General features: G+C 42.5%; 1 protein-coding gene across 1 annotated transcript in view; it reads left to right on the top strand.

Annotated features, from left to right (window-relative positions):
- The window catches only part of EXD1 (exonuclease 3'-5' domain containing 1), a 559,324-nt gene that overhangs the window by 178,153 nt on the left and 354,360 nt on the right, over nucleotides 1–26,811 (top strand). The window contains exon 4 of the mRNA XM_073610706.1: nucleotides 22,254–22,336. Coding sequence (XP_073466807.1) covers nucleotides 22,254–22,336 — 83 coding nt within the window. The remainder of the gene's footprint in view (nucleotides 1–22,253; nucleotides 22,337–26,811) is intronic.

Here is a 26,811-nt window from a genome sequence, read left to right on the forward strand (position 1 = left end):
ATTGCTTTTACGTGAAAGCTGATCGCTGACTGAAAAGGATGATACCTAAACCTGCAGGCATCATTCTGGTATAACCACTCAAATTCCAGCAACATACCAGTAAGTTGCTGGTCCTTGTCTGGCATATATTGTAATGTTCTTTTTTTCATGTAGCCTGTGGGCTGAACGATAAAAAAGAGATTGATCGGTGGGTATGCCTACCATTAGAATACCGCCCTTCATTCACCCACTTCTAATGGTGGGCATACATGCACCATTTTGTTTTTAACTGTGGTGGTGAAATCACCTCCTACAGTGCTGGAGTTGCTGATTTTCATATTGTGAGAGCAAACGCTGTTGCTGTTGACAGCAACAGCGTTTGCGATAAATCAGTGCTGCAGCTGAATGGCGTACCTGAAAAGCAAAAAATTGTAACGACAAAACATTAACTCAATAAAACAACTTGATTTTTTAACGCATTCTGTGCCTAAAAAATATATATCCCTAAGCATGGGGACAATCCGCCCCTAATGTTAAAAGCAAATCGCTCCTCCACCCCTGCCCCTATGCTTTGGCATATATGCTCTTCTTTTTTTTTTTTTTTTTAACTGTGGTGGTGAAATCGCCTCCTACAGCGCTGGAGTCATGGCTTTACGTATCGTGGGAGCAAACACTTTTGCTGTCAGAATAAATAAACCCGTGCTGCAGCTGAATGGCTTATCTGCAAAGCAAATGATGGTTAACAATAAAACAAAGTAACATTACAGTATAACAGTAAGACATACCATACCTGCAAAGCAAATACAATTAAACTTAGTAAAAATAAAACATTACAGTTCTAAAATACAGTAACAATAGAGAGAGAACAATAGATATAAGTCAATAGAGAGCAAACATGAGCGAGAACAATAGAGAAGAAAAATAAAACCACAACTATTTTTGGCTTTTTTAAAATATTTTTTGTTTATTTTGCACTTTTATGTAAACTGTAAACGTTCCAGATTAGGGTCTCTCAAAATGTGATGGCCATCTTCTCTTTTGAGACCCTGTGTAAGTGTGCCCTGGGACTGTACAATGCTATACCCTACACTAATACTCCACTAGTGTGTGGTAGCGTCCGAAACATTCACCAATGCAAAGACCAGGTTGGTCAGGACAGAAGGGACAATAAAAGCGGGTGTCATGCCTATATCCGTGTTTTCTGCAGACATGACATCATCTTTGGGTTTGAGTATCAGGGAGGACACTGCATTTGGATTGGGAAGTTGGGCCACAGCACCGTCTGGAAACAGAAGGGCTGTTATGATCTCTTCCTGGAATTTAAGGAAGGATCCAGTTCGTCCTGAAGCTTTGTATAGCACATAAGCATTCAGCAGAGCCAATTGGAATAAATATACAGACACTTTTTTATACCAGCGTCTGGCCTTACGGGTAATTAGGTACGATGCCAACAACTGGTCGTTGAGGTCCACCCTTACCATGTTAAGGCTGTATTCATGGACACAGAGGGGTTTCTCCACAACACCAGTCGCTTTTTGAATTTGGACCGTGGTGTCTGCGTGAAGGGAGGACAGAACGAAAACATTCTTATCCCTCCACTTCACAGCAAGCAAATTGTTACATCTCAAGCAGGCTCTCTCCCCCAGCCTAAGATGGGAATCTACAAGCCGCTGGGGTAAGCCCCGGCGATTAGATCGCACGGTGCCACATGCGCCAATTCCACGATCAATCAAGTGACTAAAAAGTGGCACGCTTGTGTAATATCCACATACAAGTGGTACGCCTTTCCGAATAAGGGTGACACCAAGTCCAACACAATCTTACCAGCGTACTCCCTATGTAGTCTGGGCAGTTCTCCGGCTCTACGTAACTATCTCTTCCCTCGTAAACTATAAAACTATATGTATAGCCTGTTGCCCTGTCACAGAGCTTATACATCTTGACCCCATATCTGGCATATCGCTTGCTGGGAAGATACTGTTGAATGACAAGCGGCCAGAAAACTTAATCGAGGACTCATCAGCGCAGACAACTTGATTGGGAGTAAATGAGGCTGCAAGCTGCTGGTTGAAGTGGTTAACGAAAGGCCAAATTTTGTAGAGCCGATCGTATTCAGGGTCACCCCGAGGACGACAGAGTTCATTGTCATTGAAATGCATGAACCGCAAGATCTGCTCGTATCGTGTTCTGGTCATGGAGGCAGAGAACAAGGGCATATGCTGAATTGGGTTAGTGGACCAATCTAAAACAAGCAAATTAATCAGCGCAAAAATATCTAACATAAAACAGCAGCTGAACACTGAAGGCCAAAATATTAAATCAATATAATACAAGCAGTGCAGCGCATATACAAACAGAACATGTAAATCAAGGTAATAATAAAAGTCCGTAATAAAATATTCACGAAAAGCACCAAAACGTATCCAAAAACATGGTGATCCTATGGGCAACAGACGAGGTGATCGTGTGACAGCCTCCACCAACAGTGAATCCTAACCGCTCACTTCAGCATGTGGACCCCTGAGTAAATCAGTCAGTTCACATGGGCAGTCCCTTCACAGGATAAGTTTGCTGGTCCACTAGATGGCCGAAACGCTGGACATAGGAATATGCTGGTAACAACAGATCCCCCGTATCATAGCCACAGGCTCCGATGTTTTCTAACTCCCAGACGTGACTGCTGCACCGGCTCTCCTTCCTTTAATTTCACCTGGTTTTCCAGCCAGTAAGTTTGTTGTTTTTCAACAGCACAAGCTGTCCTTCCTTACTACAGGGTCTTATCCAGGATAGTTACGAGATCGGTTTCCTTATCAGCCTGAAGTCTCAATACACAAGGAGAAGAGTTTCAGGATGTACGACCAAGTTGTACTAGGCCGCTGGTGCTTGCCAGTTCACCAGAAGGATGAGCGGCACTAGTACTGGCTCTCTGCTCCATACATGAGCCCTGTGGTTCTTGCACCTCAGCAGCAGAACGGGGTTGGGTACGACTGACCTTGGCAGGGACCACTACTCCGTCATCAAAGCTATCTGTCAGGGTGCCGCTGCTGTCTACAGGTTCGTATTCTGAGCCTGAATCTGACAGATGGGTGAGTTCCTCTTCACTCTGTAATGCTCAGAAACATGTAGGCCTCTTCACTAGTGTACCTTTGGTCGGACATTTTGACCTAAATTTACTGGTACAACTAGTGAGACTCACAGGAAAAAAGAGCACCTGACTGTCAGCGACTGCTTCAAACGCTGCCAAAAAAAACCTAGCGTTCACAGGAATCAAGCCTGACTGGGAATGCTGCAGTTATGTGTTTAGTATTTTGTAAGTGACAGTGATCGATTGATACTGCACTTGGATGGGCTGGGCGGAGGGGCTAAATGCAGGTGCTTGCAGGTACCTGGGCTGATCCCGCTAACGCTGCATTTTTGGGAACCTTAAACTATTGGGGACGCTAATATAGTTATCAGATCAAAGATATTGATCCGTTCAGACACTATACTACTAAGGGAGGTGTATAGTGCGTGGGTGTTAGCGCTACTGGCACTAATCTGAAGCTGCCCGGGGTGACGCAGACTATAAACTGACGCTAAAAACTAATTGATTTCATCCACCGGGTGATCAGGGGGTTAAACCATTTATTAGGTAATGTTCGGCGGGTGCCCTGATGCTATAAAAAAAAAAAACCAGCGTCACCCGTGACACTAATATGGTGATCACTGGTGACGGGGTGATCAAGGGGCTAAACCTTTATTAGGGGGGGTTTTACTACTATGTACCCTAACGCTGATTAGTGTCACAAATGACACCAGTACAGTGATCAAAGAAAAATATGAACACTGCACTGGGTCAGTGACAGGGAATGAAGGGGTTATCGCGTTCGGGGTGTGAAATGTGTGCCAAGGTGTTCTGTGTCAGTGTAGTGTTGATGCAACTCCCGTTTGGATGTCCTCTCTGCTCTCTCTGAAATGGAAAAGAATTCCAGAGAGGGTGATGACATCACTTCCCCTGGCTGTGTTTACACTTACAGGCAGGGGAAGCATTTCATTCGTCAGAACCGATCAGCAGGTCCAGGCCAGAAATCATTGGCCTGGGCCTGGAGACTGATCGGTTCTGCAACAAATCTGATTGTCGTTTCGCCCAACCGTGCCATTTTGACGCAGGAAAACTGCGACGGCTGGTCGGGAATCGGTTAATTCAATACAGGTTAAGCTTTTATATTTAGTAGGAATTTTGTAAAATTTGCTGTGTTTATATCTGCTAAAATGGTTTTAGAGAATTTATAGCGTATATGTTGTTTGCTAAACCTTTTGCGCAAATATCGTGGGGCCTTAATAATTGGTAGCACCTTTTTATTCTACTGGTCTTATGCTTTCAGAAAATGTATTGGTGGTGGGGGAAGGTCTTTAACAAACTCTGAAAGCTGTAAGGGAACAATGAAAACCTTCATGTTTTTTGAGAAATTATTTTTTTTACATTTTTGCGTAGTTTTTCAGTTTTCACAATGCAAAATTGCAAAAAGGCCTAATTTAAAAATGACAAATATTTGATTTTAACTCACTACAGGTTAAGCTTTTATATTTAGTAGTAAAATGTACTGTGTTTTTATCTGCTAATAATGATTTAAGTGTATTTTTAACGAAAATGAGTGTAAAAATGAAATACAGTGCCTGGTCGCGAAAGGGTTAAGTGCAAATTTTAGATATCAGGTCTCTTTGACCCTAGATCTCACATTGACTAATTCCTGACCGCCCGTCGTAGTTGTACGGGGGCTCGCACTGTTGCCCGCGGGCTGGGCAGATGCGATCACCTTGTACACAGGCAGAACGGGGAACTGCCTATGTAAACAAGGCTTTTCCCTGTTCTGCCTAGTGACATGTCAGAGATCACTGTTCCCAATCTCCGTCATGTCCCAGTAAGCCCATCCCCCCACAGTTAGAACACCTAGTGTAAAAGTGGTGGGCCAGCTGAAAATTTTTTTTTCTAAAAGTCGGCAGCTACAAACTTTGTAGCTGCTGACTTTTAATAAGCACGCTTACCTGTCCAGGGTGCCTGTGATGTCGGCTGCCCGAGGCTGACCCGTCTCTTGGGTCCTGGCGCCGCCATTCCAACTATGGGAAACAGGCAGTGGAGCCTTGCGGCTTCACTGCCCGTTTCCTACTGCGCATGCGCGAGTCGCGCAGCGCTTTGTGAATGGGGCGCGCTGTGTTCATTTCCTAGAACACACCGCGCCCCATTCCCCAGAAGACAACGCGAGGAGAAGACTGAAGATCACCGCGGTGTAGTAAGTGGCAGATTAGGACGCTGTGCCTAGCAGCAGCCATTTCTGGTAAGTAACGTTTTCATGTAATTTTTTTTTTTTTTTTTTAGGGTGGCCCTCCACTTTTACCCCTTTCCTGCCAGTGTCATTTTTACATTGATCGGTGCATTTTTTTTTTTAGCACTGATCAAAAGTGTCATTTGGGGTCAGATTTGTCCGCCGCAATGTCTCAGTCCCGCTAGAAATCGCAGATCGCCACCATTAGTAGTAAAAAAATAAATAAAAAAATAAGTCCCTAAATCTTTCCCCTATTTTGTAGACGCGATAACTTTTGCGCAAACCAATCAATATATGCCTATTTCGATTTTTTTATTTTTTTATGTTTACAAAAAATATGTAGAATATATAACGGCCCAAACTGGTGTGTGTGTAGATGTGTGTGTGTGTGTGTGTGTATGTATATATATATATATATATATATATATATATATATATATATATATATATATATATATATATATATACATACACACACACACATACGAAATCTATATATATAATTACTAATTATATAATTATTAATATAAATAATTTATATAATTGTCTGTTTATAGCGCAAAAAATAAATGCACAGGTGATCAAAAACCACCAAAAGAAAACTCTATTTGTGGGTAAAAAAGGGGCTTCAAGTTTGTTTGGGTACAGCGTTGTAAGACCGCGCAATTGTCAGTTAAAGCGACGCAGTGCCGTATCGTAAAAAATGGCCTGGTCATTAAGGGAGCAAATCCTTCTGGGGCTGAAGTGGTTAAAGAGGCCATCTCCTGCTTATATCTATTATAAGGAATGTTTACATTCCTTGTAATAGGAATAAAAGTGATCATTTTTTTTGTTTTTAACCACTTGACCACTGGGCACTTAAACCCCCTTTCTAACCAGACCAATTTTCAGCTTTCGGTGCTCCAGCATTTTGAATGACAATTAGTCATGCAACATTGTACTTATATGAAATTTTTGTCCTTTTTTTCACACAAATAGAACTTTCTTTTGGTGGTATTTAATCACCGCTGGGTTTCTATTTTTTGCGCTATAAAAGAAAAAAGGCCGAAAATTCTGTAGAAAAAAAATGAATTTTTCTTCGTTTGTTATAAAATTTTGCAAATTAGTAATTTTTCTAAATAAATTTTGAGCAAAATTTATACTACTACATATCTTAGGTAAAAAAAAACCAAATTGGTGTAAATTATTTGGTCTTTGTGAAAGTTAGAGTCCTCAAACTATGGTGCCAATCTCTGAGAATTGATCACACCTGATGTACTGACGGCCTATCTCATTTCTTGAGACCCTAACAAGCCAGGAAAGTACAAATACTCCCCAAATGACCCCTTTTTGGAAAGTGGACATTCCAAGGTATTTAGTAAGAGGCATGGTGAGTTTTTTGAAGTTGTATTTTTTTTCCCACAATTCTTTGCAATATCAAGATTTTTTTTTTCTTTTTTTTCCACATAATTGTTATATTTAGCTGGTTATTTCTCACACACAGCATATGCAAAGTACACCCCAAAACACATTCTACTACTCCTCCTGAGTATGGCATTACCACATGTGTGAGACTTATACACAGCGTGGCTGCATACAGAGGCGCAACATGCAGGGAGCACCGCCAGGCGTTCTTGGAGCATAAATTACACATCTAATTTCTTGACTACCTCTTACACTTTTGAAGTCCCTGGAGCACTAGGACAATGGAAACGCCCCAAAAATGACCCTATTTTATAATAAAATGATAAAAATAAAACAACCCAATGTATAATCGATGAGGCATAATGAGTCTTTTGAACATGTCATTTTTTTCTACAAGTTTTTGGAAAATGTGTAAAGAAAATGAAATTGCATTTTTTTTTTATTACACAAAGTTCATTTTAGAAAATATTTCTAACACACAGCATGTACATACCAAAAATTACACCCCAAAATAGATTCTTCTATTCCTGAGTATGGCGATACCACATGTGTGAGACTTTTACACAGCGTGGCCACATAGAGAGGCCCAACATGCAGGGAGCACCGTCAGGTGTTCTAGGGGCATACGTTTCAAATCTAATTTGACTAACTATTACATTTTTGTGAGGCACTGGAGTGGCATGGATGTGGCATGGATGAGAACTGGTGTGGCATGGATGAGCATGAATGGGGATGGATGAGCTGTGGATGGAGATGGCTGAGTATGGATGGGATGACTAAGCATGAATAAGTATAGCTGGGTATGGCTGGGCATGGCTGAGTATTGCTGGGCATGGCTGAGTATTGCTGGGCATGGCTGAGTACGACTGAGTATTGCTGAGTATTGCTGGGTATGACTCAGTACGGCTGGGTACGGATGGATGAGTATCATCTATGGCTGGGTATGGCTGAGGATGGATGGATGAGCATGGATGAGTATTGATGATTAGGGATGGATGGCTGAGTATGGATGGCTGGATTGCTGTGCATGAATGGATGGTGGTATGAATGGCTGAGTGCTGGAGTGAGCACATATCATGCAGCACTCGATCTCTCCCCCTCTCCCCTCGCACTGTACAGATCTGTACAGAGAGGGGAGGGAGGAACCAGACGTGACGCCGGTTTGTTTACATGTGATCGCTCCGTCATTGACGGAGCGATCACGTGGTAAACGGCCATCATCAGTGGCTATTTACCGTGATCCGTGACCCGTCACGGATGTTCACGGGTGCGCGCCCCAGGGGGTGCGCAAGAGCAAGATTCTGGGAGGACGTCCATGGAAGCTGACCGCGCTGTAGATGTCTTTCGACTATGGCCTGGTTGGCATGTGGTTAAAGGGACAGTGTAAAAATAAAAAGTAAAATGGATAAAATTGTTTTTTTTTTAAATGCCCTAGTCCCTCCGTGCTTGCGTGCAGAAGCGAACGCATACGCAAGTCGCGCCCACACATGTAAACGGTGTTCAAACCACACGTGAGATAACGATGTGATCGTTAGAGCGGGTGCAACAATTTTAGCACTAGATCTCCTCTGTAACTCTAAATAGGTAACCTTTAAAAAATTTCAAAGTGTCGCCTATGGATATTTCCACAAGTGTGCGCAATTTTAAAGCATGCTATGTTCGGTATCAATTTACTCGGCGTAACGTTTGGGGGTTCTAAGTATTTTTCTAGCAAAAAATATTAATTTTAACTTGTTAACAAGGGTCAGAAATAGGCTTGGTCCTTAACTACTTCAATACAGGGCACTTACACCCCCTTCCTGCCCAAACCAATTTTCAGCTTTCAGCGTTGTCCCTGTTTAAATGACAATTGCGCGGTCATGCTACACTGTACCCAAGCAGAATTTTTATCATTTTGTTCCCACAAATAGAGCTTTCTTTTGGTGGTATTTGATCACCTCTGAGTTTATTTTTTGCTAAACAAAAAAAGACCTACAATTTTGAAAAAATAAAAAAGCTTTTCTTCTGTTTCTGTTATAAAATTTTGTAAATAAGTACGTTTTCTCCTTTACTGATGGGTGGCACTGATATGCAACACTGATGGGCACTCGTGGGTGGCACTGATGGGCCCTTATAGGCGACACTGGGCACTAAAAGGCTGCACTGATGGGTACTTATGGTTGGCACTGATAGGCGACACTAATAAGTGGCACTGATGTGCACTGATACGTGGCACTGATAGATGGCATTCATAGGCATCACTGATGGCAATGGCAGGCATTGGGGATGGGCACTGATTGGCAGCTGCCTGGGCAGTGATTGGCATTTCCCTTGGTGGTCTAGGGTGGCATACCTGGTGGTCCAGTATGGTGGCCATCCCTGGTGGTCCTGGCATCAGCCAGGTGGTCCTGGGTGGGCATCCGAGGGGAGGCTGTGCTGATAAACAATCAGCACAGACCCCCCTATCAGGAGAGCAGCCGATCGGCTCTCCTTTACTCACGTCTGTCAGACACGAGTGAGGAAGAACTGATCAACGACTCTTCCTGTTTACATCGTGATCAGCCGTGATTGGACACGACTGATCACGTGGTAAAGAGCCGCTGTCAGAGGCTTTTTACCGAGATCAGTGTAGTGGTGTGTCAGATTAACACACCGCACCACCGATTGCCGCGATGCCCCATGGGGGCGCTAGTCATATGACGTCCACCCAGAATGAGAGCCGCGCCGTCCAGCCGTAATTTGGCAGGCGGGAAGTGGTTAAATGGTTAATGTGAGTATATTACATACTATTTTTAATAAACTATTAATGACCCAACTATCCCAAGCTATTTTGACATATACAATAAAAGATGAAATGGCAACAAGTCACCAAGCGGATATTATCTTTAGAGAAATTGTCCTCTATGGAGCAGGAGAGCAATAATGAGTATGATTATGGTCCCTGTTTTTTATTTTATGCAATTATTGTATTATATCCTAAATCAACGTATCAATTAGATCTTTTCCTCTACATCACTTTCCCTTTTAAATACTTCCCACTAGAAAAGCAAGACTTTCATGGGTATTTATCAGGCATTCTTGTAGCATTTTCAACACTTCATAAACACAACAAAAACACGTCATAAATGCCATAGGAGCGTTAATAAGCCTTATTTTGTTTTCATAATTAACACACGTGAACTAGCCCTTACAGACATCAACACTTCCTGAAGTGTCGGCTTCTCTCCTGACTTCATTGGATCAGTTCTAGCGAATGGAGGGACAGGTGATAATCTTATCTTATTACAGGTACAGGCTTGGTTAAAAAAAAAAAATAATGGTTATGTGCAGTCACAGATTCCAACTGTATTGTTTCTGTTAAAAGTTCAAGGTAGATATCGGACAATTACTATTTAAAACACTACTGTGTTGTGTGCATTTTTTTTACGTTGCATAAATAAGCTTCATTGTATAATAGGAAAAATGTGTACAGTAGATGCAATACCCTCACTTTTTTTGTTATCCGAGAAAGTACATATATTTGAGTTCTGTACATTGCAAACTGCAATGAGGAGTTACAATTTTGCGTGATGCTGTTGCCTAATGTCAGGATAACAATTGTAAAGCCAAATTCCATGCTTGGACCAATGTAAATAAGTATATTCCATACGTTTAAAATGTTCGTGAAAGAGATGGTAAAATCATTGCTCCACCTTGTCCAATCAGAGAATGCTTCTCATTGAGAAAAATTCAAAACAACTGACAACTGTGCCGAGAGTGTAATACCCTGTTGTTACTATGCACCAGTGCAGCTGCCAGGTCCTGGAAAACTGCGGCGATCACTGTAGTAGCGGCCCAAGGTAACTATGCAATACGAAACATACCTGGAATTCAGGTTTAATAGAAATGAATGCAGCCTTAAAGTGATTGTAAAACCTTACGTATACCCAGTGAAGTGACTGGCTTCAGGTGATGCACAGCGCTGAAACAGATCATCTAACATAAGTTGTACTTGCTTATATGCATTCTTCTCTTCTCTACAGTTGTTCAAAGTCCAGAATTTTATACAGCTTGTCTGAGCTGTCTGAAAAAAGGGGACGGAGAGCTGGAATTACACACTGCAGAGCTCATTGACAGTAAATGGAGGGAAAGGACACATCCCGCTTCACAGAACACACAGGAACAGAGCTGAGACTGTCAATCGGCTGGAGATCCCTCCCCGTCACCATTTTTCTCTGTCGGGAAAACTGATCAGAAGTGATCCCTACTGATAGCAGAGGAACGAAGCTGCAGACAGAAATGATACTTGGTGCTCTTCAGACATGTACACAGCATAGGATATATTTTGTTCCTATTTCATGGCTGAGGTTTACAATCACTTGCCGACCAGCGCACGACAATGTACATCGGCACAATGGCACGGCTGGGCAAATGGGCATACAGGCATGTCTCCTTTAAATTGCGGAATTTTGAGCGCGTGCTGCCGCATTCTCCGTGACCATGCCCGTGGGTCCCGCGGACTTGATGTCTGCCAGAGGCCCACGATCATGTCACGGAGTGGCAGAATGGGGAGATTCCTATGTAAACAAGGCATTTCCCTGTTCTGCCTAGTGACATGACAGAAATCTACTGCTCCCTGTCATCGGGAGCAGTGATTGTTGTCATGTCAGTGGTAGCCCATCCCCCCCACAGTTAGAATCACTCCCAAAGGAAACGCTTAACCCCTTGATCGCCCCTAGTGTTTAACCCCTTCCCTGCCAGTGTCATTTACACTGTAATTAGTGCATTTTTATAGCACTGATTGCTGTATATATGACAATGGTCCCAAAATAGTGTCCGATGTGTCTGCCGTAATATCGCAGTCACGATAAAAATCGCAGATCGCCGCCATTTTAAAGAAAAATAAAAATGCTATAAAAATCTATCCCCTATTTTGTAGACGCTATAACTTTTGCGCAAACCAATCAATATACGCTTATTGCAAATTTTTTTTCAAAAATATGTAGAAGAATACATATTGGCCTAAACTGAGAAAAAAAATTTGTTTTTTTTATATATTTTTGGGGGATATTTATTATAGCAAAAAGTAAAAAATATTGCTTTTTTCTTCAAAATTGTCACTCTTTTTTGGTTTATAGCGCAAAAAATAAAAATCAGAGGTGATCAAATACCACCAAAAGAAAGCTCTATTTGTGGGAAAAAAAGGACATCAAGTTTGTTTGGGTGCAACGTCGCACAACCGCGCAATGTTCAGTTAAAGCGACGCAGTGCCGTATCGTAAAAAGTGCTCTGGTCAGGAAGGGGGTAAATCCTTCCAGGGCTGAAGTGGTTACGTTGTGTACATTGAAAAAAATGCTCATTTTAGACAACACCCCTTATACATTTGTGGCAGTATATATTCTACCACCATTCACTGTTGTAATGTTCATATGATGGCGAAGGTGAGATCTGAGGGCCCAATTATTATGACTGGGGATCTAAATGTAGTAGTGTCCCCAGAAAAGGATTTAGAGCAGTTTCCAGATGCAGCTCCTCACTGGAAGCCTGTACGATGCAATATAACCTGGTGGAAAAACACGGATGCTCATGACTATTTGTTTTTCCTTCTACATACAGCACACTATCCAGATTAGATATGTTTTGTGTCTAAAGAGGCGTTGCCGAGAGTACTTGATATTCAGTACCTCCCGAGGGCCATTTCAGACCACTCCCCCCTATTGTTCTCTATGAACATAGGTCAATCAAATTGATATACATTGTGGAGACTAAGCCTCTTGTGGTTGAGGGAGGAGTGCTTTGAGAGAGGTCAACAGCCACTTCTGTGGCCAATTTCTGGTCAGAAAACAGGGGGGAACTCTCCTTGGGTATTACCTGGGATGCCTTTAAAGTTACTCAGGGGTTCCATTTGGGGGGTAATTAAACAGCTCAGATCTGATAGGGAATGGAAGGTTTGGGAGTGTGTACAGGTTGCTATGGAGACAAAAGTAGAGTATATTAGAAACGCTACTTCCACTACCTATGGGGTTTGCAGGGATAGAGCCCGTCAACTGGACCTGTTGTTTTTGGAGAAGACTCAAAAAAAAGTTGCTGTACCAGTCGCAACATATTTTTGGATTTGGTGATAAAAACAGCAAAATCCCAGCTTACCTTGCCCCCTGACAACAGGAGCCTGCATCCATTCCCCATATTTACAATGTTCAAAAAACATTTTGCACTACCCAAAGTGAGTTTACCAATGCATTTGTTGAGTTTTATTCTGAGTTATACTCCTCTAAGGTGGATTATGGAGAAGAGGAGGTTCATCAATTCCTAGCACCCAGCGTGTTGTCCATCTGGATCTCCCTCTCACTGCAGATGAAATTTTGTCTGCAATGCTTTGCCTTAATCCAAACAATACCCCTGGGCTTGATGGTTATCTGGCTGAGTGGTAGGGCACTTACAAAGAGTTTTTGGCAACAAAACTACTGGCGGTATATAATGATGCACTGGACAAGGGTGTACTTCCTGCATCTTTAACCATTTAAGGCCCGCTGTCGTTATACATCTACTTTGATGCTAAATACCATTGTTATGGCAGCAGCTAGCTCCCCCCCGCCGTGCTCCAGTCGTCTCCGCCACTTACCAGAGCCATTGGTAGCGGCAGAGACTATCGCGTCTGCTCCCCTCACAGCCTGAATACCAAGTGAGGGAAAGATGGCAGTGCAAAAATAAAAAATAAAATAAGAAAAAATAAATTTAAAGCGCTCCATTCCCACGGAGCTCGGGTGCAGAAGCGAACACATATGAAAACTGTGTTCAAACCACACATGTGAGGTAACGCTGCGATCGTTAGAGCCAGAGCAATAATTCTAGCCCTGGACCTCCTCTGTAGCTCAAAACTGGTAACCTGTAGACATTTTTAAGTGTAAAAGTTTGTCGCCATTCCACGAGCGGACGCAAGTTTGAAGAATGACCTGTTGGGTATCAATTTACTCGGCATTAGGGGTTGAGCGATATGGGGTTTTCTCTGGCAGATGCCGATATTTAGAAATCGCGGCAGCCGATGGCCGATATGATGCCGATTTTTTGGGACCTATATGTTAGGCCGATTTTTTTTTTTTTTCTCCTCATCTTATCAAATCTTATGCCCTGTACACACGGTCGGACTTTGTTCGGACATTCCAACAACAAAATCCATGGATTTTTTCCGATGGATGTTGGCTCAAACTTGTCTTGCATACACACGGTCACACAAAGTTGTCGGAAAATCCGATCGTTTTAAATGCGGTGACGTAAAACATGTACGTCGGGACTATAAACGGGGCAGTGGCCAATAGCTTTCATCTCTTTATTTATTCTGAGCATGCGTGGCACTTTGTCCGTCGGATTTGTGTACACACGATCAGAATTTCCGACAACGGATTTTGTTGTCGGAAAGTTTTATCTCCTGCTCTCTAACTTTGTGTGTCGGAAAATCCGATGGAAAATGTCCAATGGAGCCCACACACGGTCGGAATATCCGACAACACGCTCCGATCCGACATTTTCCATCGGAAAATCCGACCGTGTGTACGGGGCATTACAGTTAGACCCCTTTCACATTGGGGCATATTTCAGGTGCGTTTGGGCTGAAAATAGCACCTGTAAAGTGCCTGCAAAACGTCTCCCCTGCAGTCTGTGAAAGCCTGAGTGCTTTCACACTGAGGCAATGCGCTGACCATTTAAATCAATGGGCACCGCTGCTGAAGCGCCTGCAAAGCACTTCGGCAGCGACGCTACACGGGTGCATTTAACCCCTTCATTGGCCGATAGCTGGGTTATAAGCATCCCGCTATCGCCCAAATAGCGCCGCTAAAACTAGGAGCGTTTTACTGTCAACGCCAGCCCGCTCCAGTGTGAAAGCAGCCTTAAGTAATAAGTGATACAGAAAATGTTTTACATTTAAACATTTATTAAACAAAACAAACCTCCAATCAGTTCACTTGTATGTATAATTTAGATTAAAAAAAAAACTATCTTAAATTTTAAATACACAAAAACAGGTAATCAAAACTTTTGAACGAAAAAAAAATGGACTAACTTTACTATTTCTTTTTTTTTTTAAATTCATTAAAGTGTATTTTTTCCAAAAATATTGCGTTTGAAAGACCACTGCGCATATACCGTGTGACATAATATATTGCAATAACCGCTTTTTTATTCCCTAGGGTCTCTGCTAAAATAAAAAATATATATAATGTTTGGGGTTTCTAAGTGATTTTCTAGCAGAAAATACAGGATTTTTACTTGTAAGCAGCAAGTGTCAAAAAAGATTTAGTCTTTAAATGGTTAAACTGAAAACTCCTACACATGGAGTTCAGTCCATTGATAAGTATAAACATTGTATCTTTTTGCTTCTTTTCTCAGACTTGGCAGGCTGCCCAGACAGGAGAGATGAGTCTCCACAGGAAGACTTCAGGCAACTTGCATTGACTTCTATTACAGAAGTTATTTGCAAGTTGCGCTAAAGTTTTAAATCAGCCTTTTTTATCAGCACAATCGGCCGATGCCGATTTAATTAAAAAATGCCAAAAATCGTCCGATATATCGGTCAACCTCTACTCGGCTTTCACAGTATTTAAAAAAAAAAAAAAAAAAAAGGGCTAACTTTACTGTTTTATTTTTTAAGTCAAAGTGTGTTTTTACCCAAAATATTGCGCTTGTAAGACCGCTGCCCAGATACGTTGTGACATACAGTTTTGCAACCACTGAAATTTTATTCTCTAGGGCGTCCCAAAAAAATATATAATGTTTGGGGGTACTAAGTAATTTTCTAGCAAAAAAAAAAATTTAATTTGTAAACAGAGTCTGAAAAAGAGGCCCGGTCCATAAGTGATTAAGGGAGGCATTTATTGTATGGATTCCCAAGCCACACAAAGACCATAACTTCTGTGAATCGTATAGGCCCATATACTTGATTAATGTGGATGCGACAATTCTAGCCAAACTGTTAGCCAAACGCCTAAACAATGTGATAGCTTCAATTATTCATTCAGACCAGACTGGATTTATTCCAATGAGATTGACGGCTATAAATTTGCGCAGGCTTTTCACCATTTTACAATTAGATGGACCTGGCCCAGATACCAGAGTTGTAGTGTCTTTGTACATCATAAAGCCTTCGACTGTGTTGAGTGGCCCTATTTGTGGGCAGTCCATGGGTGGCTGGGATTTGGTCCCAAATTTATTGCTTGGGTGAAATTATTGTATGCTAGGCCTATGGCTCGCTTGCGGGTTAACACTATTACGGATACCTTTGAAATAGGGGTACTCAACAGGGGTGCCCACTGTTGCCCCTGTTTGCCCTTGCTATAGAACCTGGCAGCACAGTTAAGGGCAGATAAGAAGATGGAAGAATGCTGGATAAATACCATGGAAGAAAAAACATCTTTGTTTGCCGATGACATGCTCCTATGCTTGGCAGAGGAGTCTTTGGTTACAACCTTAAATAGAATCTCAAGCTTTGGGGCTTTTTTGGGGTTTAAAGTTAACTGGGAAAAATCAATAGTCTTCCCCTTCTCTCAAGAATATTCTCCCAGGCTGCCCGCAAACTTTGCACTAAAAATATTTTCTAGATTTCGGTACATGGGGGTTGAGATTCAGCTGCCATTGAGTACCTACATCTCTAATAACCTACCTCCTCTAATATCTCGTCTAAAGGACAACCTGCAGACTTGGTCTAAGCTGCCCCTCAACCTACTGGGCTGAATCAATATATTCAAGATAATATATCTCCCTAGGTTCCTCTACTTGTGGCATGTGCTAAATACGGAAATAAATACATTAACCACTTGCTGACCGCCTAACGACGATATACGTCAACAAAATGGCACGGGCAGGCAAAATCACGTAGCTGGTACGTGATTGCCTTCCCGCGGGCGGGGGGTCCGATCGGACGCCCCCCCGGTGCCAGCGGCGGTCGGCTTTGGTCTGGGAGCGTTCAGAGATGAGGGGGAGACCATCCGATCGTGGCCCCCCTCGCGATCGCTCCCAGCCAATGAGAATCATCCCCTGCCTGTGTGTAGTACACACAGGCAGAGGATGTGATGTCATATCTCCTCGGCTCGGCAGTTTCTGTTCCGGCGCCGAGGAGAGAAGACATGTGAGTGAGTGCACAACACACACACATCACAGTAGAACATGCCAGGCACACTTTACACCCCCAATCACCCCCCCCCCCCCCCCGGTCATACTGACACCAAGCAGTTTTTTTTTTATGATTACTGCATGGTGTCAGTTTGTGACAGTTAGAAGTGTTAGGGCAGTTAGTGTTAGCCCCCTGTAGGTCTAGGGTACCCCCCTAACCCCCACTAATAAAGTTTTAACCCCTTGATCACCCCCCGTCACCAGTGTCACTAAGCGATCATTTTTCTGATCGCTGTATTAGTGTCGCTGGTGACGCTAGTTAGGGAGGTAAATATTTAGGTTCGCCGTCAGCGTTTTATAGCGACAGGGACCCCCATATACTACCTAATAAATATTTTAACCCCTTGATTGCCCCCTAGTTAACCCTTTCACTACTGATCACCGTATAACCGTTACGGTTGACGCTGGTTAGTTCGTTAATTTTTTATAGTACCAGGGCACCCGCCGTTTATTACCTAATAAAGGTTTAGCCCCCTGATCGCCCGGCGGTGATATGTGTCGCCCCAGGCAGCGTCAGATTGGCGCCAGTACCGCTAACACCCACGCACGCAGCGTACACCTCCCTTAGTGGTATAGTATCTGAACGGATCAATATCTGATCCAATCAGATCTATACTAGCGTCCCCAGCAGTTTAGGGTTCCCAAAAACGCAGTGTTATCGGGATTAGCCCAGATACCTGCTAGCACCTGCCTTTTGCCCCTCCGCCCGGCCCAGCCCAGGCCACCCAAGTGCAGTATCAATCGATCACTGACACTTACAAAACACTAAACGCATAACTGCAGTGTTCGCAGAGTCAGGCCTGATCCCTGCGATCGCTAACAGTTTTTTTGGTAGCATTTTGGTGAACTGGCAAGCGCCAGCGGCCTAGTACACCCCGGTCGTAGTCAAACCAGCACTGCAGTAACACTTGGTGACGTGGCGAGTCCCATAAGTGCAGTTCAAGCTGGTGAGATGGCAAGCACAAGTAGTGTCCCGCTGCCACCAAAAAGACAAACACAGGCCCGTCGTGCCCATAATGCCCTTCCTGCTGCATTCGCCAATCCTAATTGGGAACCCAAGACTTCTGCAGCGCCCGTACTTCCCCCATTCACATCCCCAACCAAATGCAGTCGGCTGCATGAGAGGCATTTTCTTTATGTCCTCCCGAGTACCCCTACCCAACAAACCCCCTCAAAAAAGATGTTGTGTCTGCAGCAAGCGCGGATATAGGCGTGACACCCGCTATTATTGTCCCTCCTGTGCTGACAATCCTGGTCTTTGCATTGGTGAATGTTTTGAACGCTACCATACACTAGTTGAGTATTAGCGTAGGGTACAGCATTGCACAGACTAGGCGCACTTTCACAGGGTCTCCCAAGATGCCATCGCATTTTGAGAGACCCGAACCTGGAACCGGTTACAGTTATAAAAGTTACAGTTACAAAAAAAAAGTGTAAAAAAAAAAAAAACACAAACAAAAATATAAAATAAAAAAAATAGTTGTCGTTTTATTGTTCTCTCTGTCTCTCTATTCTCTCTATTGTTCTGCTCTTTTTTACTGTATTCTATTCTGCAATGTTTTATTGTTATTATGTTTTATTGTGTTTGCTTTTCAGGTATGTAATTTTTTATACTTTACCGTTTACTGTGCTTTATTGTTAACCATTTTTTTGTCTTCAGGTACGCCATTCACGACTTTGAGTGGTTATACCAGAATGATGCCTGCAGGTTTAGGTATCATCTTGGTATCATTCTTTTCAGCCAGCGGTCAGCTTTCATGTAAAAGCAATCCTAGCGGCTAATTAGCCTCTAGACTGCTTTTACAAGCAGTGGGAGGGAATGCCCCCCCCCCCACACCGTCTTCCGTGTTTTTCTCTGGCTCTCCTGTCTCAACATGGAACATGAGAATGCAGCCGGTGATTCAGCCAGCTGACCATAGAGCTGATCAGAGACCAGAGTGGCTCCAAACATCTCTATGGCCTAAAACCGGAAGCTACGAGCATTTTATGACTTAGATTTCGCCGGATGTAAACAGCGCCATTGGGAAATTGGGGAAGCATTTTATCACACCGATCTTGGTGTGGTCAGATGCTTTGAGGGCAGAGGAGAAATCTAGGGTCTAATAGACCCCAATTTTTTCAAAAAAGAGTACCTGTCACTACCTATTGCTATCATAGGGGATATTTACATTCCCTGAGATAACAATATAAATGATTAAAAAAAAATAAAATGAAAGGAACAGTTTAAAAATAAGATAAAAAAGCAAAAAAATAATAAAGAAAAAAAAAAGCACCCCTGTCCCCCCTGCTCTCGCGCTAAGGCGAACGCAAGCGTCGGTCTTGCGTCAAATGTAAACAGCAATTGCACCATGCATGTGAGGTATCACTGCGAAGGTCAGATCGAGGGCAGTAATTTTAGCAGTAGACCTCCTCTGTAAATCTAAAGTGGTAACCTGTAAAGGCTTTTAAAGGCTTTTAAAAATGTATTAATTTTGTTGCCACTGCACGTTTGTGCGCAATTTTAAAGCATGTCATGTTTGGTATCCATGTACTCGGCCTAAGATCATCTTTTTTATTTCATCAAACATTTGGGCAATTATAGTGTGTTTTAGTGCATTAAAATTTTAAAAAGTGTGTTTTTTCCCCAAAAAATGCGTTTGAAAAATCGCTGCGCAAATACTGTGTGAAAAAAAAAATGAAACGCTCACCATTTTAATCTGTAGGGCATTTGCTTTAAAAAAAATATATAATGTTTGGGGGTTCAAAGTAATTTTCTTGCAAAAAAAAATAAATTTTTCATGTAATCAAAAAGTGTCAGAAAGGGCTTTGTCTTCAAGTGGTTAGAAGAGTGGGTGATGTGTGACATAAGCTTCTAAATGTTGTGCATAAAATGCCAAGACAGTTAAAACCCCCCCCAAATGACCCCATTTTGGAAAGTAGACACCCCAAGCTATTTGCTGGGAGGCATGTCGAGTCCATATATTGTGACACAAGTTGCGGGAAAGAGACAAATTTTTTTTTTTTTTTTTGCACAAAGTTGTCACTAAAAGATATACTGCTCAAACATGCCATGGAAATATGTGAAATTACACCCCAAAATACATTCAGTTGCTTCTCCTGAGTATGGGGATACCACATGTGTGGGACTTTTTGGGAGCCTAGCCGCGCACGGGACCCCGAAAACCAAGCACCGCCTTCAGGCTTTCTAAGGGCGTAAATTATTTATTTCACTCTTCACTGCCTATCACAGTTTCGGAGGCCATGGAATGCCCAGGTGGCAACCCCCCCCCCCCCCCCAAAATGACCCCATTTTGGAAAGTAGACACCCCAAGCTATTTGCTGAGCGGTATAGTGAGTATTTTGCAGACCTCACTTTGTCACAAACTTTTGAAAATTGAAAAAAGAAAAAAAAATTTTTCTTGTCTTTCTTCATTTTCAAAAACAAATGAGAGCTGCAAAATACTCACCATGCCTCTCAGCAAATAGCTTGGGGTGTCTACTTTCCAAAATATATTATTTAGTGACAACTAAAATTGAGTTTATTGGATTTTTTTTTAGAACAAAAAGTAGAAAATATTTTTTTTCAAAATTTTCGGTCTTTTTCCGTGTATAGCGCAAAAAATAAAAACTGCAGAGGTGATCAAATACCATCAAAAGAAAGCTCTGTTTGTGGGAAGAAAAGGACGCAAATTTCGTTTGGGTACAGCATTGCATGACCGCGCAATTAGCAGTTAAAGCGACGCAGTGCCAAATTGTAAAAAGTGCTCTGGTCAGGAAGGGGGTAAATCCTTCCGGGGCTGAAGTGGTTAATCTCCTCATTTCTCTGGGGTACTAAGACGCCTAGGGTTTCCCTTGACATATTATTTCTACAAGCAAACAAGCAAACTAAGGACATGGATTACTGGAACCATGTCCTGTGGTCTGATGAGACCAAGATAAACTTAGTTGGTTCAGATGGTGTCAAGCGTGAGTAGGAAGACAAGTATGTCTTGCCTACAGTCAAGCATGGTGGTGGGAGTGTTATGGTCTTGGGCTGCATGAGTGCTGCCGGCACTGGGGAGCTACAGTTCATTGAGGGAACCATGAATGCCAACATGTACTGTGACATACTGCAGCAGAGCATGATCCCCTCCCCCTCCCTTAGGAGACTGGGCCGCAGGGCAGTATTCCAACATAACGACCCCAAACACACCTCCAAGATAACCACTGTCTTGCTAAAGAAGCTGAGTGTAAAGGTGATGGACTGGCCAAGCATGTCTCCAGACCTAAACCCTATTGAGCATCTGTGGGGCATCCTCATATGGAAGGTAAAAGAGTGCAGGTCTCTAACATCCACCAGCTGTGATGTCCTCGTGGAAGAGGACTCCAGTGGCAACCTGTGAATCTCTGGTGAACAACATGCCCAAGAGGGTTAAGGCAGTGCTTGAAAATGGTGGCCACACAAAATATTGACACTTGGGGCCCAATTTGGACATTTTCACTTAGGGGTGTACTCACTTTTGTTGCCAGCAGTTTAGACATTAATGGCTGTGTGTTGAATTATTTTGAGGGGACAGCAAATTTACACTGTTATACAAGCTGTACAACCACTAATTTACATTGTAGCAAAGTGTCATTTCTTCAGTGTTGTCACATGAAAAGATATAATAAAATTTTTACCAAAATGTGAGGGGTGTACTCACTTTTGTGAGATACTGTATTAGACCCCTTTCACACATGCAGACCATTTTGTTTCATCCGTTCAGTTGCTTTTTTTCAAAGAAAAAAACAGATTAAGTTTTCATTTTACATAAGTTTTTTTTTTTTTTTTACATCTGCCGGTAGATACACACTGTGTGTGTGTATGTGTGTGTATATGTATGTATATATATATATATATATATATATATATATATATATATATATATATATATATAATTTTCCAGGATATATCATAATTTTCTATGATGAACTCTGGTAGCTCGCAAGGCATTTTTTCCATAGATTGTGTGCATTATTATCATACAAGTTTTCAGTTCAATTTATTTGTTCTTTTTCCTATTTTCTTTGTTTACACTTCCATGAGTAACCTTATGGAAGTACACAAGATTTTGTCACATATCGCTATATAAGCAGGATGCTAGTAGTGTATAGACTGGTGTGTAAAATCTAATATCTGTATAACCTGTATGTGAAAGTTTTTTTTTTTTTTTTTTTTCTCATAGCTATCATCCCTTGTAAGAGAAATGCCATGGATGTTTAACTCTCTATTTGAAATTTGAATAAAATTTACCCTTTAAAAAAAATGCTTCATTCCTGTTAATATTGTTCAACCTTAAATGATTTTTTTCTAAAATGTTACTGATTTGGATCAGTTAAAATATATATAAATCGTGTTCTGTCTATGTCTGTTTGTCTCAACTTTGCAATGCATATTCATTTCAGTCCGTATCATTTTTTGTAATGTAATCATTTTTTTTCTCTTAGAAGTCGCCTACTGTCCCTAAAGATTGCCCATAGTAATCGCCCGGAGGAGCCTTCTAATGTTATCTGGGCAATTAAATGTGCAGGTTTGTTATAGTATCAGTGTCATATTGCTTGCCTTAGAAAATTGGAAAGAACTGTAAAGAAAATAGACTTCAAAACCTTTATGGATTTTGAGCCTTTAGACTGATATTTTTCTTTATTCCAGTTAAAAAGTGAAAGTAAATGAAATTTACAATTTACTGTTTTTAACATTGCTATTACAAAAAAAAAGTGCATGTACTCATACCAAACCAATGAAAAGCAATAAGGGCCAGTGTTGACAGGCTTTAGTTAACTTCAGAACTGGGTCAGCTGGCCAAATGCTGGTAAACTGCAGCATACCTCACAACAGTCCTGAATTGTTTGGGACTGTCTCTTATGTTAACTGGAGTCCTGAACGCAGAGGCTTTATCCTCTGCAGCAGCTCATTCATATGCAAAGCTGAGTGAGGCTCCTCCTCAGCTCTGGTCACATTGCAAGGGAGGACATCTGCTGCCACTATATTTTGAGGCCTGCATTGCATGTGGTAGTGAGTTTTAGGGGGAGGGGATTTGTACTGAGGCTTTAGGCTGGGAGGAGGGGTTGGGAATTTTTTTTTTTTGCTGACTGATAGGGATGTAAAGCTCTTCATATTACCCAGCCATTGCAGAGAGCTTCTACAAAAGCTATGGGTCTGCCCTTTGAGACTGTTCATGAAACTTGTGCCTTGTTGCCTTTTTTTACTTCTGTATGCTCTGTGTGTAATGCTTTTGGATATCTTACAGTGAGGAAAAAAGTATTTAATCCCTTGCTGATTTTGTACATTTGCCCACTGACAAAGAAATGATCAGTCTATAATTTTAATGGTAGGTTTATTTTAACAGATAGAGAGACAGAATAACAAAAATATCCAGAAAAACTCATTTCAAAAAGTTATAAATTGATTTTCATTTTAATGAGTGAAAAAAGTATTTGATCACTTATTCAGCAAGATTTCTGGCTCCCAGGTGTTTTCTATACAGGTAACTAGCTGAGATTAGAAACAGTCTCTTAAAGGGAGTGCTCCTAATATCAGCTTGTTACCTGTATAAAAGACACCTGTCCACAGAAGCAAGCAGCCAATCAGATTCCAATCTCTCCACCATGGTCAAGACCAAGAAGCTGTCCAAGGATGTCCGGGACGGGGGTGTGGCTTGGCAATGGATTTAGCTGGAAGCTAGGGCTCTCTGCTCTGCCGAACATCCGAGCATTTATCCTGTAGACTGTAATCTTCCCCACCTTTTAAATGGATTCCGTTACCTGAGCTGATTGCTGAAACCCCCGGCTACACAGGGGTGCTTTTATTCTGTGCAGGCTCCATGTCTAAATGCAGATTGATGACACGCTCTTCCACGGGCCAAACTGGACAAGATAGCGGCTTGCCTCCCTGTCCAGCAAAGGAAAAATACAAGGAATAGTGGTGCATGTTGTAGTATATAAAATGTAGCTTGAGTCCATACAAGAATCCTTTGAGCTGTATAGCTCTGTGTGAGATCACAGTCTGTATAGCCAGGGCAGCCTTGCAGGGGGAGTTGAATCACACACCAAAACCTGTGGAAAGAATATAGGAAATGGGCGCCGCTTAAGTAAGACTGTATTTGTTTAATAAACAAAGCATATTCAAAACTCCCATTGAAGTATCTTTACAAAGGCACAGTGAAGTCCAGTGAAATCGTCCGATCTCCGCCTCGGCTGTCAGTGATGGTTTCATCCTGTTTTCATACTGTATGAGGCTGGCGTCCTGTCCCCCAGGGATCTCACGGCTCTCAGGCGGGATCCAGAACGAGGTCTGGAATGCAGCTGGCAGGTCACAGGAGAGGGCTGGAATGCAGCGTGTGACGGGATGACGTCATGGACGCGATGCGTTTCAGAGCATGCGCACTGGGAAGATAGTTACAATGCGTGCTCCTTTCTCAAGCCCTGAAGGTCATCCTACTAGCAGTCACCTCCTGTAACACATCCATCGTAGCCTTGACATCTAACATAAAGGGAGTAAAAATTGATCCCCCTTTTGTCAGACAAGACATGCAGAAACTGCTAGACCGCACGACTGCATTGGAGGGACGACTAAGTATGTTAGAAGATGACTGGGCCCCCATAAAACGAGATGTGCACGGGGGGCGTGGCTAGCCGGCAGAGAAGATGGTCGCACACTAACAGAGCTCCGCAGCATCCTGGGCCTTTACGGGTGATAACAACATCACAGAGCCTCGCTTCTCAGATCCACATACCGGATAGATAGTGGACAACTCCCGAATGCCTTCCCGTAAGCGCAAAGAAGCCACAAAACCAAGAAAAATGACGGACTTTCTACTACAGCCGCGCCGTCTCCCTACCCAAGATGGCGCCGGCAGAAGTATAGGAGAGCCGCGCGGCTCCATTACACAGCACGGACGGAACGAAAGATTCGATCCCGGACACACACATGGAAAGAGACAGCAGGGAAAAGGTCAGTACCCACTCCCTCCATCTGCTTCATCCAGCCCAGCGAAAAGCAAGCTGAAAATGTCCTCTCCAAACACAGAATTAGCTGAATTCAGTGGTATTGATTCCTCCCTGGAGGAAACCAGGGAACTACAGGAATCCATCACAGACTTCCCCACACAAAACCAGCCGGTACTCGACACCACACTCAAGGATATGTTAATATCCCTGCGCTCAACCCTACATGCTGATATGTTAGCAATAACACAAAAATTCAAATCAGAGGTGGCAGCGGTAGATTCAAGGGTGTCCCATATAGAATCTAAAATGGGAGAATTTGCATCCACATTTAACGACATGGTAGATGCACATAACGACAGGGATGAGGAAATCATAGCTATCAAAGCAAAAATGGCCGACTTGGAGGACAGATCAAGACGAAACAACGTCAAAATCAGGGGGATCCCTGAATCGGTCAAACCCCCGGACTTAAAGGAGTATTTTATAAACCTCATGAAAATTACACTTCCGGATACACCCCTGGATGATCTAATCATAGATCGAATCCACCGCCTTCCGAAGCCCAGGAACATACAAGAGCACCTCCCCAGAGATACAATAGTCCGTATCCACTTCTTTCACATCAAAGATCTGTTTATGATGACAGTGAGAAGACGGGACAATCTTCCTCAAGAGCTACAAAATCTCTCTTTCTTTGCTGACCTGTCAGCCTTTACCATGCAACAACGCAGACAACTAGCAACCATAACAAAACCACTGAACAACCACCACATCCAGTACAGATGGCTTTACCCAGCTAAGCTTCTGATCACAAAAGAAGGCAAATCACATATCGTAACTAATGTCAGAGAAGGAATCCGTCTCTTGAGGGAATGGAAACTTTTCGATCTGGATAACAACGACCAGGAAGAATCACACTCTCTTCCATCCACTAGAGCCAGCTCAGACGCAGAAACAGGCTGACGCACTCAAATGGGAAAACAACAAAAAACCCATCCAGCCCAGGAAAATGCCACTTAGCTAACTCTTTGCTTTACCCCCCGAGCTATAGCGGAATTGCATCCGCACAGATCCTAAACAGGATCGTCAGTTTTTACATCTTTTTGTTGATACCCCTCCCCTTTTTTCCCTCCCTACCTCTCTCCTTGTCTGCAGGAACGGAAATAAGATTATAATCACCCATTGCCTTCAACCTTGGGAGAACTTTCGACCAGTAAACTACAATACATTACAAGCCATCCACACCAGGAAGTCAGCTCATACCACACACCTTCGGCGAGCTAAGGTATGTCACGAGCAACTACAAACATGTCTTTTAAAATATCCTCACTAAATGTTAAAGGCCTGAACAGCCCTTACAAACGCCAAATGGCCTGGAAGGAAGCATCCAGACTGAAAAGTGACATTATGTGCTTCCAAGAGACTCACTTTTCAGCAATTAATCCGCCAGTCTTTAGCAACCGAAAATTCCCTACTCTATATACGGCAAACGGCCCGAAAAAAAAAGGAGGAGTTGCAATAGCAATCAGAGACTCCATCCCATTCTCAGAAATTTCAACTCACCTGGATACTTCTGGCAGATACATTATACTAGTGTGTGAAATTTATGCAATTAAATATACCCTGGTCAACATGTATTTACCAAACAACAACCAACTCAGATTCCTAAACAAAATTTGGAAAAAGGTAGAAACACTAAAACAGGGACATATTATCCTATGCGGAGATTTCAACGCGATCCCAGACATGCATGTGGACTGTACAAACCCTAAACATCTAAAACAAAGAAGGACGACGCTGTCAAGATTTATCAACACCTCAAACCTCTTTGATGTGTGGAGATGTCAACACGCATCGGAGAAGGACTTTACTTTCTTTTCCAATGTCCACTGCACTTATTCAAGAATAGATATGTTTTTGGTAGACAAATTTTTGTTGCAAAAGATAGTCAGATCAGACATTGGTATTATATCATGGTCTGATCATGCTCCCATATCGATCAGCGTGGGGGGGAGGGACGCCGAGACTGCAGCAAACAGATGGAGGAACGATGTTC

Source organism: Aquarana catesbeiana, linkage group LG13 (genome assembly GCF_042186555.1).
Source record: "Aquarana catesbeiana isolate 2022-GZ linkage group LG13, ASM4218655v1, whole genome shotgun sequence".
Classification (NCBI taxonomy): domain Eukaryota; kingdom Metazoa; phylum Chordata; class Amphibia; order Anura; family Ranidae; genus Aquarana; species Aquarana catesbeiana.